The sequence below is a fragment of the Corvus brachyrhynchos genome, unplaced genomic scaffold (assembly GCF_000691975.1).
Source record: "Corvus brachyrhynchos isolate BGI_N302 unplaced genomic scaffold, ASM69197v1 scaffold116, whole genome shotgun sequence".
NCBI lineage: Eukaryota > Metazoa > Chordata > Aves > Passeriformes > Corvidae > Corvus > Corvus brachyrhynchos.
The window spans coordinates 1661329-1676444 of record NW_008240221.1 but is presented as its reverse complement, the minus strand read 5'-3'; the positions used below and the strand labels follow the sequence as shown (position 1 = coordinate 1676444).

At 42.9% G+C, this 15116-nt stretch overlaps 2 protein-coding genes across 2 annotated transcripts in view; one reads left to right on the top strand and one right to left on the bottom strand.

The window, feature by feature from the left end:
- Positions 1-61: 61 nt before the first annotated feature.
- Positions 62-5168, top strand: ADI1 (acireductone dioxygenase 1). Its single transcript, XM_017745067.1, has 3 exons — positions 62-249; positions 1804-1983; positions 3686-5168. The coding sequence occupies exons 1-3, from the start codon at positions 199-201 to the stop codon at positions 3806-3808; spliced, it is 354 nt and encodes a 117-aa protein (XP_017600556.1). The 5' UTR covers positions 62-198; the 3' UTR covers positions 3809-5168.
- An 8356-nt stretch (positions 5169-13524) lies between these two features.
- Positions 13525-15116, bottom strand: part of TRAPPC12 (trafficking protein particle complex 12) — a 49947-nt gene continuing 48355 nt past the window's right edge. Inside the window, 2 exon segments of the mRNA XM_008641755.2 lie at positions 13525-15113; position 15116. The exon segment at position 15116 is cut by the window's right edge and continues 78 nt beyond it. Coding sequence (XP_008639977.1) covers positions 14956-15113; position 15116 — 159 coding nt within the window. The 3' untranslated portion in view covers positions 13525-14955.

Below are 15116 nucleotides of genomic sequence, written 5' to 3'. Positions count from 1 at the left end.
CCCCCTGCGGACCGGCCCGCCCCGGCACTCCCGGCACCTCGAGATTCCCACGAGTTCCCTGAGTTCCGCCTTAAGCAATGGCGTACGAATGCTCTTTTCTTTCCCTCTCTGCCTATTTTTTTTTTTTAGTTGGATGCTGATAACTATGAGACTGATCCATGCTTGAAAGAGATTCGGAGAGCAGAAAATTATTCTTGGATGGATATAGTGACCATACATAAGGACAAGCTTCCAAATTATGAGGAAAAGGTGCGCGAAACTTTGTTTTCATTGCGGGTTTCCGCTCCGTCTGCCGCTGGAGCGTGTGGCCAGCGTGTGACACCCGCACAGCCAGCAGGACACAGGGATGAGGCTTCCACGTCTAAAATACATCCTGTACCGAAGTCCTTAACATTAAAAAAGACCTTTTGATATTATTTTAAAGATAGCAGAGGTCTTTTGCTTCTGTAGATTGCTTTCAGAGGTTTTGAGGATCATTTCTATCACTGTCATTTCAAAACTAAGATTCCTACCAGGAGAGTTCTGCCAATGCTGACCTGTCCTCAGAGAGCCTCTCTGGCAAGTGGCTGCCAGCTGGGCCTGGGCTTTGAAGGCTAAAACGTCCTAATGGCTGCCTGCGTAATGTGCCTTTTTAAAGTGAGTGTTAACCCTACAGAATTGGAGGGATACATTCCTTGTACAAGAAGATTGTTACCTTGGGGAGTTGGAACCTTGACAATTTCATAACAGCTCAGTGCTGTTCAAGTGAGCCTCCTTGAAGGAGCTTTCTCATCCCAGCCTCCAGGTGCTGCTGGCTTGCTGCTCTGACTTGAGGACAGCAGCCCAATGACACTTTCATATTTTTATTAAATTTCCATTTACCAGTTTGTTTTAAGTCCATTGTGTTCTAGTTGTTTTATCTTGGTGAAAAGGTGAATTAGGTAGTAACTCATTAGGTAGATATCCTGGGTAGGCTTTATCTGACAGAAACACATTCTTTACAAGATGTAGGGACTTTTGCTCATCCTGCTGTGCCAGATCACTTCTGGCTCAAGGACATTTGCACGAGTGTGGCTGAATATCATCCAGACCTGAGCAGGTGGTGGTGGTACCTGGCACTGCACTGCTCACTGTGCACTAACCCTCTCAGTTCTTCGTTAATTGTACTTTTAAAATGTGTTTTATATTCTGTGCATGTAGAAGAAGAATTCACCATTCCAGAAAAAAAGAGAATGGTGCTGCCGCTGCCTTGGACGAGAGAGCCTGGAGCTGGGTCTCACTGTGTGTGGGCAGGCATGGCACACTTTATATCAGATTGCTGTAGATGGGCCATGTTTGGCAGTAACTGCATTTTCACAGACAGTAGTAGTACTCGGTGCAGCTAATTCAGCTCTACATCAGTGTAAAAGGGGGGGATAATCTATAGCTTTGTTTTGGTATTGCATGTTGGGGAAAAAAAAAAGGCACAAAATGATCAAACTGAGCACATGCAAGGACCAAATCCTGCAGTGGGAAGTTTTATCCATTTCTCTTTCAAATGGGTGTAAGCATTACTGTTATTCAGAGAATGGTTATGTACAGCTAGAGCTGCTTTTCTTGTCAGAGGAGTTCTGTCCTCCAAAGGAAATGTATGAGCCTGCTTAGATGTGTCCTGAGACAGGGACTGCCTGGCCGGCTTGGCCATCTTAACTATGTTGGTCTCCTCTGTTAGTTAAAACACAGTTACCCTTTGAAAGCCTTTCTCTGCTTTGCCACATGTTTCTACCAGATTTCTTTGCAGTTTTCCCATGTTCAGTAGTTTTAAGAAATATTTGCTATTCCTAGATAAAAACATTTTATGAAGAACATTTACACCTTGATGATGAAATTCGCTACATCTTAGAGGGATCTGGCTATTTTGATGTTCGAGACAAGGACGACAAATGGATTCGGATTTCCATGGAAAAAGGAGACATGATAACCCTCCCTGCCGGCATATATCACCGATTTACACTGGATGAGAACGTATGTTGTTGTAGATTACCGTAAATTTTGATGACAAATCCATGTGAATATATATCACATTAGTAACTACATGCCCTGAGACTTGCAGTTCATTAGCAAAATAGATATGAAGGAGGAGAATGAAAAATACTAAATAATTCACAGCATCTGAACCTTTCATCTCCAGGTCACAAATTCAGCTTCTCCTTGTCAGCTGTAAGTCATGGCCACATGATATCTGTGGCATATCAAGCCTTGGGCTGACCCTCCCACAATTGCCCCAGCTGTCGGTTGAGGCGGACAAGGTGTAGATGGATCCTTCTGTGTTGCCTTGTTGAGTATTTTTGTAGGGATAGAAGTGCATGTCTGTGTATAGCAGTGACATTTTTCACAAGTGTTAAATTCACCTTTGGGGAAAGAAGGATTTAAGGGTCCAGAGCCACTACTTGCAACTACTGTATGCTAAGCTGGATGCTGGCTTCACAGGAGGTGACCTCTTTTGGAATGGTATTTTTGTCAGTGGGAGCATGAGATTTGCACTCAATGTCTTGATCTGTGTTTCTCTTCTTGTGGGCTTTTACAAATGTGTTTGTAACGGAATTACCCCTGCAAAATGGGGAAACGTGCTGTCTCCTGTGTGGCAAAATCACATCTCTGGTGAAGCCTTGAGAATGGTTTTGTTTTGAATCAGCTGTCCAGATAGCAGTGTTCATACATGTGAAAAAAGATGCTGCTGCTTTGGTGAAAAACCTGACTTTTCCCATCTGCATCTTGAGATCCACAGTGAATAAGCTGCATTTACTATTTTAAGACATTTTCTTTACATAGAGAAAGTGTCAGGGGTTATGGTTGAATCCCCAAGAAGTCTTAAATGTTTGTTTACTTCAGGAGCTTTAGTCCAGAAGCATCTTCAAAGTAAAATCTTTAGGTGCTTCTAGACCCTTGCATTTTGCAGCTAAGTTCTGTTGGTACCTAACTTTATTCTTACCATTGCTGAACGCCTGGGTGTAAGATAATAATCTATCTGTGTTTTATAGAATAGGTAGGGTCTAAATCTGTAGTGTAGTGGACAGAAGAGGAGAGTTCCCCATAGCCCCATGGTTTGGAGCACTTCTGCAGGATGTAAAATCCAATTTTCTGCTGCCACAGCTGTACCTTGCACCAGGCATACTTTTGGTTAGCTGGTGTGAGAGGCTGTTGCTTTTCCTGTTGGAATCTGGAGACTTTTCACTTCCTGTAAGCATTATGTTTTGGGCAGTTTATGCACTCCCCATTCAGTTTTTATGGCTCTGACTTCAAAGCTTCTGGTATTCCCCAAAAGCATTGTGTAAACATCTTGGGTACTCTGGTTGCTGCTGTTTAACTAAGCAAATAGGATTTAAATGCTGCACTGCTGATTATTGTGGATCCAGTGCAAAAGATTTGGATAAGACGGGATGGTTTTGGTTTCTTTGAAACAGGGAGAAGTACTGCCTCTGCCTGAACTGGAGGTTCTGATCATGACACAATGTATCACTGCATTATGCCAGAGTCTCCCACGGCAGGCACCGGGAGCAGGAACAGCAGTATAGTGCTTTTATTTTCTGGATTGTGTGAAGCTTTCAGTCCATCATGAAATAGTTTCAAAAATTTCTGCAGAAGTGCAAATGAAACCCTAGCTTTGGAATGAAGATCCCTCGAAAAGGAGCTCTTAAATTGCTTGTCACTTCTTGTTCTTTGGCAGAATTACGTGAAGGCAATGAGGCTGTTTGTTGGAGAACCCGTCTGGACTGCGTACAACAGGCCGGCTGATGATTTTCCTGCTCGGAAACAATATATGAAGTTTTTGGCTGATGAAGCACAGTAATGGTGTCTGAGACCTGACCTGACCTGACAGGTGGAATGTCCTGAAGCCCCATCAGAATAAATGTGCCTTGTTGCTTTTCACTGATTAAACTTGTATTTACACGGGAAATTGGAATCACAGAATTATGGAAAAATTTAGATTGAAAGGTCATTTGGAGGTCATTTAGTCCAACCCTGTGAATTACTATGCCAGATTTAAAGCTAGACCAAGTTGCTCAAGACCCTGAAGTTTGGAACCCTCTGTGGTGGAGGTCCCACAGCCTGTCTGGGTGCTGGTTCCAGCACTTAGCTGCTCCCATGGCCAAGCATTTGTTCTTCATGGCCAACTCCTTGGTTGCAGCTTGCAGTTGTTGTCTCTTGCCCTTTCACTGCCTGTCTGAGGAGAGTCTGGCTCTGTCTTCTTCACAGTCCCTGTTCTAGCAGGAAACTGTAGTTGGGTCTCCTCTGAGCTTTCCCCTCTCCAGGCTGCGCAAACCAGTGCCCTTGGCTGGGCTCCCTTCTGTTAAGTAAGATGTTCAGTATGTTTTGCCCTGGTTCTGGTGACTGAGGGCTGTCACTTGTAACCACCTGACAGTTAAGCTCAAAGCACTGACTGTTTTGAGCCCAATGGACCCGAAGTTCTTGGCTCCGTAGTTTACATCCTCAGGCTACGAGGCTGCTGTGGGACATGCTAGTGAAAGTCTTGCTGGAGTCAAGGTGAATGGTGCCTATGGTGTCCCCTCTGCCACAGAGCCAGTCCTTGCCCCTGGCAGTCGGCATCAAGCAGAATCTGCCCTTGAATTGGTGAATTGGCATTGACTGGTTGCTCCCCATCACCTGGTATTTCTTGTGCCTGGAACACCTTCCATAATGGCTTATTCTATAACAGTCCTGGGGACTGAAGCGGGGCTGAGCAGCCTGAAGTTCCCCAGATCTTCTGTCTGCCTTTTTGAAGGTGGCAGTGTTATTTGCTTTTTTATGCTCAAAAAGGTTTTCCTGATCTCTCTGACCTTTCAAAGATGCCAGCAGCCTTGCAGTGACATTAGCTAGTTGCACTTACTGTTGCTCAGGAATCCATTTTCTAACCTTTTTTTCCTTGATATTTCTGGCAGGTGGAATTGGGAAAGGTGGGCTACATTAATATTCATTTTGCTCAGAATCCATGCTAATGAACTACGTAGGATTCTGGTTTTAATTAAAGAAAATAAACCCTGCTTCCTTCTTGTCTAAAAATGTTCATAAGGTAAATTTGCATAATCGGCATTTTAGTATGCAGCTTTCCAAGTTCTGCCCTGGTGCATAAACCTGTGGTTTTCTCAGTAAAATGTAGCAAATTGTTCTTGCAATTTATTAATAAAATTACTTTGACCTAGGTATGTTGATTTTTTTGTGTGTTTGTTTTTTTTTTTTTAATTCCTTGTGCTGCCATTTAGGACACATTGAACAACAGTGTTACTGTAATTGTTAATCAGCTTTTATTCCTTGTGCTGGCACTGATTTGTTCTGTAACATGGGACAAATTACTGACGGTGTGCCTCCGTTTCTTGAGCTGTGAGAGGGAGAAGAGTAGGCTTAGGCACACCAGGCTGGTTTTCAGCAAATGCCTTGTGCTTATACAGGACGTGGAGCTCCCCAGCAAAGGGCACTGGAGCGTTTTGGGATGAATTTGCTCTTCTTGATGATGAATTATGTCAGCTGGGCAGATGTACTGCTTGCTCCAGCTCTCAGTGGATGATGAGCTGACTGCAGCCTGTGTGCTGATTTCAGCCAGATACAAGCTCCTGCCTCACAGTCTCCTAAATAAACAGCTCTAGAAAGAGGTTGAAATGGCCCTACCTGGCTCTTCCTAATGTGGCAGATGATGGATAATTGAACTTCCCACTGTTTTTCCCTATGAGTGTGTACACAGCCCTTCTTTAGTAGGAAACTGTTTTTCTCACTTTGTAGCAGCATTACTGTTAACCATTTCTAGGTGTTTTATTTCTCTAAGCGTTTCTGAAAAGTGAAGTTGCAATTTTGAAATGAAATTGTACTAAACTTAAAAGTTGGAAGGGGGAAAGGGGTGAAAAGTCATGTTTCCTGGGGTTTGGGTTGCAAGCTAGATGAGATGTGGGGAGACAGCTGACCCTTCAGTCTGCCAGTGTGGGCTCAGTTTATGGGAGGGGGTGCAGGCACAACTCATGCTTGCCAAATGCAAACCCACCCAGATCTCCATGCAGCCAGGACTGGCTTTTGTGCTGTGGTCCAAAAGCCTGTCTGAAAAATCAGTGTTATGAGCAAATAGGAAGTTTAGCTTCAGTCAGACTCACATGGGGGAGGCTGTGCTGTGACATGTGCCTTACCAGCTCAGGGATTTGTGTGCCACTTGTCTAGAGGGAGCACTTGAATGTCCTCTTGTACAGCACACTGGAGCTTCCTGCTCCCAGAACAAACTTTGGGGATTTTTCAAGGTACAACTACAGGAATAAATGACAGTTATTGCCTGCAGCAGATTTTATTCCTTTGATTTATATGCCGCAGAAAATTGGGTTTCAGAATGTAAAGTAAAATGACTGCTTTCTCCTGGTGCTGGTATCCAATCTAATTCATCCCCCTTCTAAGCTTTTGGTTCCTTTTTTTTTTTTTTTAACAGAAGCCAAGGTGAGACCTTTCATTCCTCCTTTGGGCCTTTCTGTTTTGATCTCTCTCTGCAAAAGGAGAGGTGGAGGCAGCAGTGTGCGCCCTCAGGAACCCCCACTTGCAGAACAGCCATCCCCTAACAGGCTGGGGGAGCGCCCAGGAAGACAGAGCAGGTAATGCATTCTCCTCAGGAGAGATTTACAGTTTGGAGTGGTGATGAGGGATGGACAGTAAAGCAGCTGCCCACAGCAATTGCTTTCAGCAGCTCGCTGATGTAGGATGTGACCTGGGAAGCAGGACTGAACCACCTTGTTTTGTTGCCTCTCTGGAGGAATATATACACCCGATACAGCTCCCATCTCCTGGCTGTCAAAATAACACACGATCACCCCACTGCAGATCGTTCATCATTTTCATAGCACGATGCATTCTGCTGCTGAGAGGTGGCAGGGGCTGCGGGGGTCTGACTGTCAACACTTCGGAGTCCATGCCCTTTAGTGCTGTAGGTGTCTTTGAAAGGGTGAAAGCTTTGCACTCTGAAAGCGGTTTTTGTCAGCCAGGAAAAAAGCAATTTGGGACTGGTATAAAGATTCCACACCTGCAAAGAGGTTATGTGGGAGATAGCAGTGGGAGGAAACAGCTGGGCAGAAAAAAAATGTTAATATTAATAGAAAACATTCCAGAAAGTGGAGAGAGATGGGAAGGAGAGCATGGCATTCCTTCCGATGAAAAATGCATGTTATTTTCATGGTGATTTTTGTAGTTTTTTTTCTTTTTTCTCCCCCACCCCCCTCTTCCCCCCACTCTTCCAAGTGCAAAGTGAAATCGATTTTTGGTCCAAAAACATGGTTCTGTTTTACCACAGATAGTGGAAAATCTTGGTATATTGATGTAGTATGAAAATTCATGTAAGTAGTTCCAGCAACATCATATTGGCAGCATTAACTCAGGCACAGGAAATATTTCAGCTCCTCCAGGATAAGAGTTTAAAAAAAAAAATAGGAGAAATGGTACTGAATTGAGATGTTTAAATATAGCTTTTTTTGGTACCTGTGTATTACTTTCTGCTTTAATACAAACCTTCCCAAAGTGGCATATACCCTATTTTCTCATGAACATCTTGAGAGAGCTCTTCTGAAGGGGACTCAATGCAAACTGTGGATGGACAGTCTGATTTTTAATAATTTAGGTGGGCAAACTGGTGGCTGCACTCCCTTGTTATATGTCCTGGGGCAAGTTACTTTGGCTGGATTTTTTAATGAAAAGACACTTCACAGCCAGTTGGTCATTAACTAGTAACATCCACTGGGGGGGCCTAAAAATAGGTGAAGGGAAATGCTGTTGGTGGTGGGTGTCTCGCTCTGGGCTGCCTGAGACCGGGGGCTGTGCTGCTACCTGCTGCTGTGGGAGCTGGTAGCTGCCTGGCCTGGCTGCTGAACTTGACAAGTACAAATCTTCATGTACTCAAAGCATCGGGTCCTACTGGCAGAACAGGCACTCTCCTGCCAGGTTTCTGGTTCCAGGATTTAGCTTGAACTAGGAATTCGTGAGAAGGGACAGTTTCCTGACAAAGGCAGTCATTTAATATCAGCTGGCAAACACCAGCACACATAAAGACTGAGATGAAAGCTGAGCACTGTTTTGAAGACTATTTCTTTGTGGCTAAATTGTGGATTTGGATATTTGGCCAAGCAGTAGACCTGACCTGTGCTATGCTTGAAAATTACATCATCTGTTTGTGAGTCTTTCCTGGGAAAACGATAGAAATTCTCAATTCCCTCCGCTCCCCCCAAAACAGGGGAAGAAGTCTGAGAATAGGGTCGCTGCCTGTTGTCTTCTATTTCCTGAAGTCAAATAAACATATCAACTTATTGGGGGATGAATTAGTGTTACAATTTAAATATTCCTGGCTCAAAGATCCAGATTTGATCTGATTTGCTGCACTCATTGTGATTTTACAGCTTGATTCTCAAAACATTTTGTGTGGTGGCAAAAAGGTAATACTCTGCTATACCTGCAATTTGAGAAACCTGGTCTTGTGCAACTGAGTCACTAGCTCTCATTATTTATTAACTGTATAAATAGCCAGATAAGGTAAAGAAGCAAAATTCTACAAACAAAAATGCTTGGGGAAAGATTCAACAGTTAAAGGACTGTGTATCTCTTTCAATTCTGGCCTCCCCTGCTGCAGTTCTCTCTGGGATACCTGTATAAATTTTGTTTCATTCTCTGTGCTGCTTCTCAGGCTACCAATTAAAAACTGTTGTGCCTGTCAATACTGGCTGGTAGAAAATTGGGCTGTGTATGCTCTGGGACTGCCTTTGGTCATGGACACAGCCCAGAGCAGCCAAGCTGAGCTCTGGACTCTGGTTTCCCCTGTGATCACAGGCATTTGAGCTGGGAGAATTTGATTTGGGTCCACCCTCAGGCTTATTTTTTTCCCAAATGATTCAGGCAACTTAAAGCTGACCCGCTATTCATGGGAAAGAGGTGAGCTGTCCTTGGTGATGCTGCAACAAAACAAAGTGGTGGGGCACAAACAAAGTGGTGGCCAGGTTATGCACGAGCCTGCTGCCTGCCACTGGAGTGTGTCCCAGAATTTGAAGTACTTGCTCACATCTTGCATTGCAAAGAATGGGGTTTTTTTGGGGGGGATTGTTGTTGTTGGGGGGGAATTGTTCTAATAAACAGCTCTAGTTCTGCATCTCTTTACTTCAGTTTTTTCAGTTTAGTACTAACTGTTTTGACAGTTTTTCAAAGCCGAAGAGGAACCTTCTCCCCCCTTCCTTCCTTGCCTCAAAAAGTAACATCCAATTTTTTCACCTCTTTGGGGGAAAATTGTAAGCCATTATGGCTGCCTTTCAGGTGGATAATTTTAATGACTCTCATACATAATATACATCTGCAGATGACTGCCCAGATTTTGGTGTTGATCCAGAACACCTTGGAAAGGCAGCATCTTTCCCCATCCACAACTTTCTCTTCCTCCCTAAGACCAGGGTTGTGACCATCTCTCACACCTCTTGAAGATGAGCATCTTTGAATTTCTAATTCCCAAACTGGCTGGGAGAACTAAGTGGGAAAGCAGCTTTCTGCTACCATTTCCTGAAAGTTAGTGCTGGAGCTGGTTTGCATTCAGCACTACAGAACTGCTGTTCAAATGCCAGAAACTCTGTGCAGGTTCCTACATCGTAAGGTACCTCACTGGTAAGATAATTTCTTCCTCAATGTTCTATTAAGTGGGTAGAAAGCAGGGTCGAAGAGGTGGATGGCATCTTCCTTTGAGCTCTTATTATAGGTGTGAGCTACTGGATGAATTCACCTTGTTCTAACATCTTTAGTTTCGCCAGCCTCTGCTCAGGACTGCAGCAATATGGTTGCTACCTGAGCAACCTCAGAGAAGTTGACCCTGCCTGCTGGGTTCTGCCTGTCTGAAATACATTTACATCTGTATTTGATGCTTCCGTCCTGTTTTCCCATGTTGCTCGGTTGCAAGTTGAAGCAGCAAGGGAACGCGTGTTTCTCACTGCAGCCAGTGATGCAGTACCACAGATCCTGCACTTCTCTTTTAGACGGCTCCAGCGCATGTGGTTGATTAAGCACATCAGCTGACATACAAATGAGAGAGACGTAACTTAGCTGGGCACACAGATCACACCCTGCTTATCCCCCTCTCCGACTGGATTTGCAAAACACCTGCAGCAAAGGCTTCACAGAGGGGCTACCTCTTATTAGGCCTAGAGCACAGAAAACCCAGCAGCCTACCCAGGCAGCGCAGTAATTCCCAGCACATGCCTGTGTTGAAAGCCTCCAGATGAAGATGTATCTGAAGATGGTGTTTGCTGCCTGGGTGAGTTCTTCCACCATGTCAGTGAGCTCATCCAGCTTGTGCAGAGTGCTCCTGCTGACATGAAGGATGGGGTAGGTGAAGAAATAACCATCCTTTCCAGTACACTGGCTGAAGTCCATTGTGGAGTTCCAGGCGTGTCTGCACATACCTTTGGGGAACACTTAATGTGTCCAGTCTGAAAACTGAGGCACCAGGAAAACATCAATGACAGCTGGTGAGGGGATGCCATTATCACCGGAACTGCAGTTAGGTATTAGAAATGGCAGATAGGTGCTCAAGTTCTTTTGAGGACCAGAGTCTCTGTGCATAATGTAATTATCTGAATGTCTGAAGTACAGCTTCTTTTCTCCTCTTTTAATAAAAGTGGAAATTTAAATGCAAAACTTCTGTTAAGGTACATTAAGCCTCAAGATTTGAATACAACAATCAGCTCCTTCAGGCTCTGCTTTCCACAGCTTTTCTCACTTAGCCAGATGATATATGCAAGCTGTGTTTTAGAACTGAGCTCTGCCCTCCTTTACACCAGGAACCCTCATTAAATTCAGCTGAATTCATTGAATTTAACAGGATTGCCTGGTATAATTAATGTTTTGAGGACAGAGTTTGTCCTTAGCTTTAATGTTTTAACATCATATAGAGCATTCAGATGTGTAACAGGCAGAATATAGGGAAGTCAAACACTCAACTTGTATATATGTTAAATCCAAACCATAAAGTGACATTGACAGTCTTTCCTTGATTTCATAAACAGTTAACAATTTGCATACATCCAGCAGTGATAATATGCCTTTGCATTTAAATTTTAATTATTCTGCAAGTCTACCAGGATGTCACTTGTTTAATGGCTCACTGAGCTTAGAGGTCACCCAGTCCAAGTCTCCTCTAATGGCATTTTTATCTGAGTAAAAGCTTCTACGGATAAGAACACAGCAAACATGCTGAAGTGAGACCTATGTAGTAATACACATGAATTAGAATGTACAGAAATTTGGAGAACAGGGGATTATTGTTGCTGCCTGTTCCGAGCTTCCCTTCCCCCTCCCCAAGACACTTGCCTCTGCCATGTGCTCTGAACTCCTTTGTTCCAAGCGCGGGCAAAACCAAATGTAACTCAAACTCTTTAGCAGTGTCTGACTGGCCGCTCACCCCGGGTCTGCCCCCAGTCCTCCCCTTTCTCCTTCTCCGAATAAAAGAAAGGGCCCGAGAGGGGGGCCGCCCTCCTTGCTTGCACCCTTTCTGCGAACATCTTGTCTCTGTCTCTATTTGAAAGCTTCTAATTGTAGGAATTGGCAACCAAAAGCTATATTGCTCCCTCTTTGCTTCTACTGGTGGTATTAGATTTGCAGCTACCATTTTGCTGCTTTTAGAGCTACTGAAATGCTGGATTGCCCGTGCTATCTCTCTAGGCTGCCCAAGGCTTTCTAAGGCATTGAACTACGAGCCTAGCTGGTAAAAGCTGTGAGCATCTCCACAGATTATGTTTTCAGAGTGTTTCTTTTTTAATGGTTATTTGACTCTGACTAGGATAATAAATTTTTATTCTCTGCCAGTCAGAATACAGACTGTCACTGACATGAGCAGTATCAGGCACTACTGAATCAAAAAGGAAGTTTACTCCAGTTGTAAAGAGGCAAGTGGCTTCAGCATGTTGGATGATGATGGATCATGCTACTTTCACTTAGCATTGGAACAGACAAATGAAGCTTCCTGACACTTCAGCTAAATGTGTGTGAATCTCTCTTGTATTATTTTACATATTACTGTAAAAAATTTTAATGGGAATTACAGATAACTTAGGTTGGAAAGGACCTTTGAAGATCATCTAGTCCAATCCCTCCCAAGGGCAGGGACACCTCCCACTAGAACAGGTTGCTCAAAACCCATCCAGCCTTTGTCTTGAACACATCCAAGGATGGGGAGTCTCTCTGGGTGAACTATTCCAGTGCTGCACCAAGAAGTAGTATATTTTCCTTATGTCCAATCAAAACCTATTCGCTTTTAATTTAAAACTGTTTCCCCTTGTCCTATCACTACATGTCCTGGTAAGTTGTTCAGTGCTTTCAATGTCTTTGAGAACAATGGTCATCACATACCAGAGTTCTTTTCATCTCCAAAGAAACCCCATGACTAAGAAAAGGGACCTATACTGGAGAAAATATACTACTAGAATATCAAAATGAGTACAGGGAGTAACATACCTGATTAGATTAACAGGTGTAACAAACTGAAAACTACAGTAACTTCAGCTATCAGCGTAAACTGAGAATCTGTCCAATTACTGTTAAACTGTTAATTCTCGTTTCTTTTGCCGCTGATTTGCGAGTTCTTTTACTCGGAGTTTGCATTCAAACACAGGAGGCGCCAGGCTTTTCTTCTAATCGATGTTTATTATTTTCTTATCTATGGTACAGCTGCATGGAATGTGCTTCTTAGTTAACAAGGTGGAAAATGGCCCTGAGTTCTACCTTCCAAGGCCATTTAAAGTCCAATCTATCCAATTAGGGAATGCCAATCAATTTATTTTTACTTATAACCCAGCAACTATTCATTTATGATCCGCACTGCGCGTTTTTTGACCCAAAAGTAAACCACACAGATTTGTGAAAAAGAAGGGGAAAAGAAGAACAAACCCACACCCAAAATCCTCCATCTTGTTACACACATATATGTATCACTATATCCCATAAACCTAAATTTTCTACATCTCTACATATTCCACCCAGTGACATAACTTTAATTACACAGCAACAATCTCAGTGTTACCCCATAATTTGGGAAGCCTTTCCCAAGGCCTCAGGTCAAATGCAGTGTGCTTTTGAAGATCATTACCTGTCAGCACTGAAAGACTGAAATTCTCTAAAGCCAGGGGTTCCAACATTAAACCTTGTCTAAAATCCTAGCAGCATTTAAAACAAATGTAAAACCTCATAAAGAATGCTAATGTAACTACTTTTAGTTTACTATTTTAATACTCACTAAAGTTATGTAAATGGTGTTTAAGCCCAGCTGAAGCAGGTGGTATGGAGTATTTAATTTTTGAGTTTAGTAGTGGTACCTTAGGACAAGTCTACTCAGGTGCTGCACCAGTTTAATTCAGATCCAGCTGTGCAACCTACAGGCCACGTCAGAAACAGAAATACCAACTGCTTTAATATTTTTTCAGTTGATTGGTACATAACTGTTGTTTCAGTGTACAAGTATGGCCTGTCAAACAGAAATATACTGTAAAAATGGAGCAAATTCTGTTTCTGTAGGCTTATGCCTTTTCAGGTGACTAGCAACTTTAAAGCATCCTTACCTCTTTTCATGTCTAGACTGCAGAAATTTTGAAACAACCTGATTTTTGAGGACAGCTGTTTGGCCCCTGTACAGTATCTCCAGATGGACAAGCATAAAAATGAGTTACTGGTTACCTAAAAATACAGGTGGGGCTATTTAAAGGGAGTGAGAATTAATTGATGGATATGGTATTAAAAAAATGTAACACACAAAATTGTCCCATGGCAGTGATTTATGACAAGAAACAATTGCTAAACATTAAATCTCAAACCAGTAAAACTGCCCTATGAACAGATGTATGTATTATGTTCCTATACGAGTGGGAGTATCTGCATTGAATCTTTACAATACAGATGAAGGGAAAAATGTGGGCAGAGATGTGAAATACACTGATATCACAGTGGTACTGTGATTCCAAAAATCTGTGTTCTGAGGGATGCAAAAATCAGTGTATGCTGATACTGCTGCATCACTGATAATTGCCTTGTGTCCTGAACCCCATTTGGTTCCACTTCATGTGGCCTAACCCTTAGATACCATTTTCCTTGGGAAATACTTCGGGCACAGTGTTTTCACTTGATAATGGGAAAGAAGAGGAACTGAGCTGAAATCCCTTGTGCTTCCACTCCAACTCCCAGTGCTTTCTCTACCCAGCAGAATGCCAGAGTGCAGCAGCTTTTAATCTGAAAGATTTAACAGTAACACAAAATCAAGGAAGTACAGGGAGACCATTTAGTATAGTCCCTCATACTGTGGGAAACTGATACTGTGCAGGACTGTATGACTCCCTCACATGCTCTTGGACATGTCCCTGTGCTACTGGGACTTGGACGAGATGGCCTCCAGCAGTTCCTCCCAATCTTGGCCATGCTGTGATTCTGAATGGTGGTTTAGCAAGCAGCCTCCTCTGACAGCCATGGACACACAAAGGTGTAATACTCAGGAGTCTGACAGGGACAAAATGAGACACACATAGTAGAAGCAAATGAAGAGAGGTGCATTCAGAACTTCCTCTCCATAATACACATACTGATACTCTGTCAATAACTCTTAGCTGATGAAATAAGCTCATGTGGCTTGCTCATAGCTACTGAAAAATTACCAAGACAATATAAGGTTAAATTCAGTTTTTCTCATAAAAGAATCTGAGTAGTTGATTATATATATATATATATACATATATATATAACATAGTGCACTGTAATGAAGAGTAACTGGACAGTAACAGACCTGTAGGGATGAAGCTGGCTCTAGGTCAGCACAAAGTCTTTGCAATGACAGGCCTGTTAGAGGTGACAGGTTCTGTAATAATACCACTGAATATTCATAATTGAATAAATTTTATTTCACATTTACACATTAGCAAGAGTATATACAATTTAAAAAATCAGCCTTGCTGGGAAAAATTAGTTGGAAATCATCTATCCTAACTTGAGACACTGAGTATTAAAGCTATCACCCTCTTTGATAGCTACAGCCTCTAGAAGTGCCTGCTTCTTCTGCATACTGCGAGATGACTCCAGTTCATACATAGTAGTCAGGTTGAAGAGGACACTCTCGTGTAGGTAGTGTTGAGGGGGCT

What these genes read in the sequence shown, in the direction of transcription:
- ADI1 (XM_017745067.1), top strand. Translation starts at nt 199, where the DNA reads ATGGATATAGTGACCATACATAAGGACAAGCTTCCAAATTATGAGGAA. An exon ending in TTCCAAATTATGAGGAAAAG is followed by an intron (nt 250 to 1,803) that starts GTGCGCGAAACT and finishes TGCTATTCCTAG; the next exon opens with ATAAAAACATTTTATGAAGA. An exon ending in GATTTACACTGGATGAGAAC is followed by an intron (nt 1,984 to 3,685) that starts GTATGTTGTTGT and finishes GTTCTTTGGCAG; the next exon opens with AATTACGTGAAGGCAATGAG.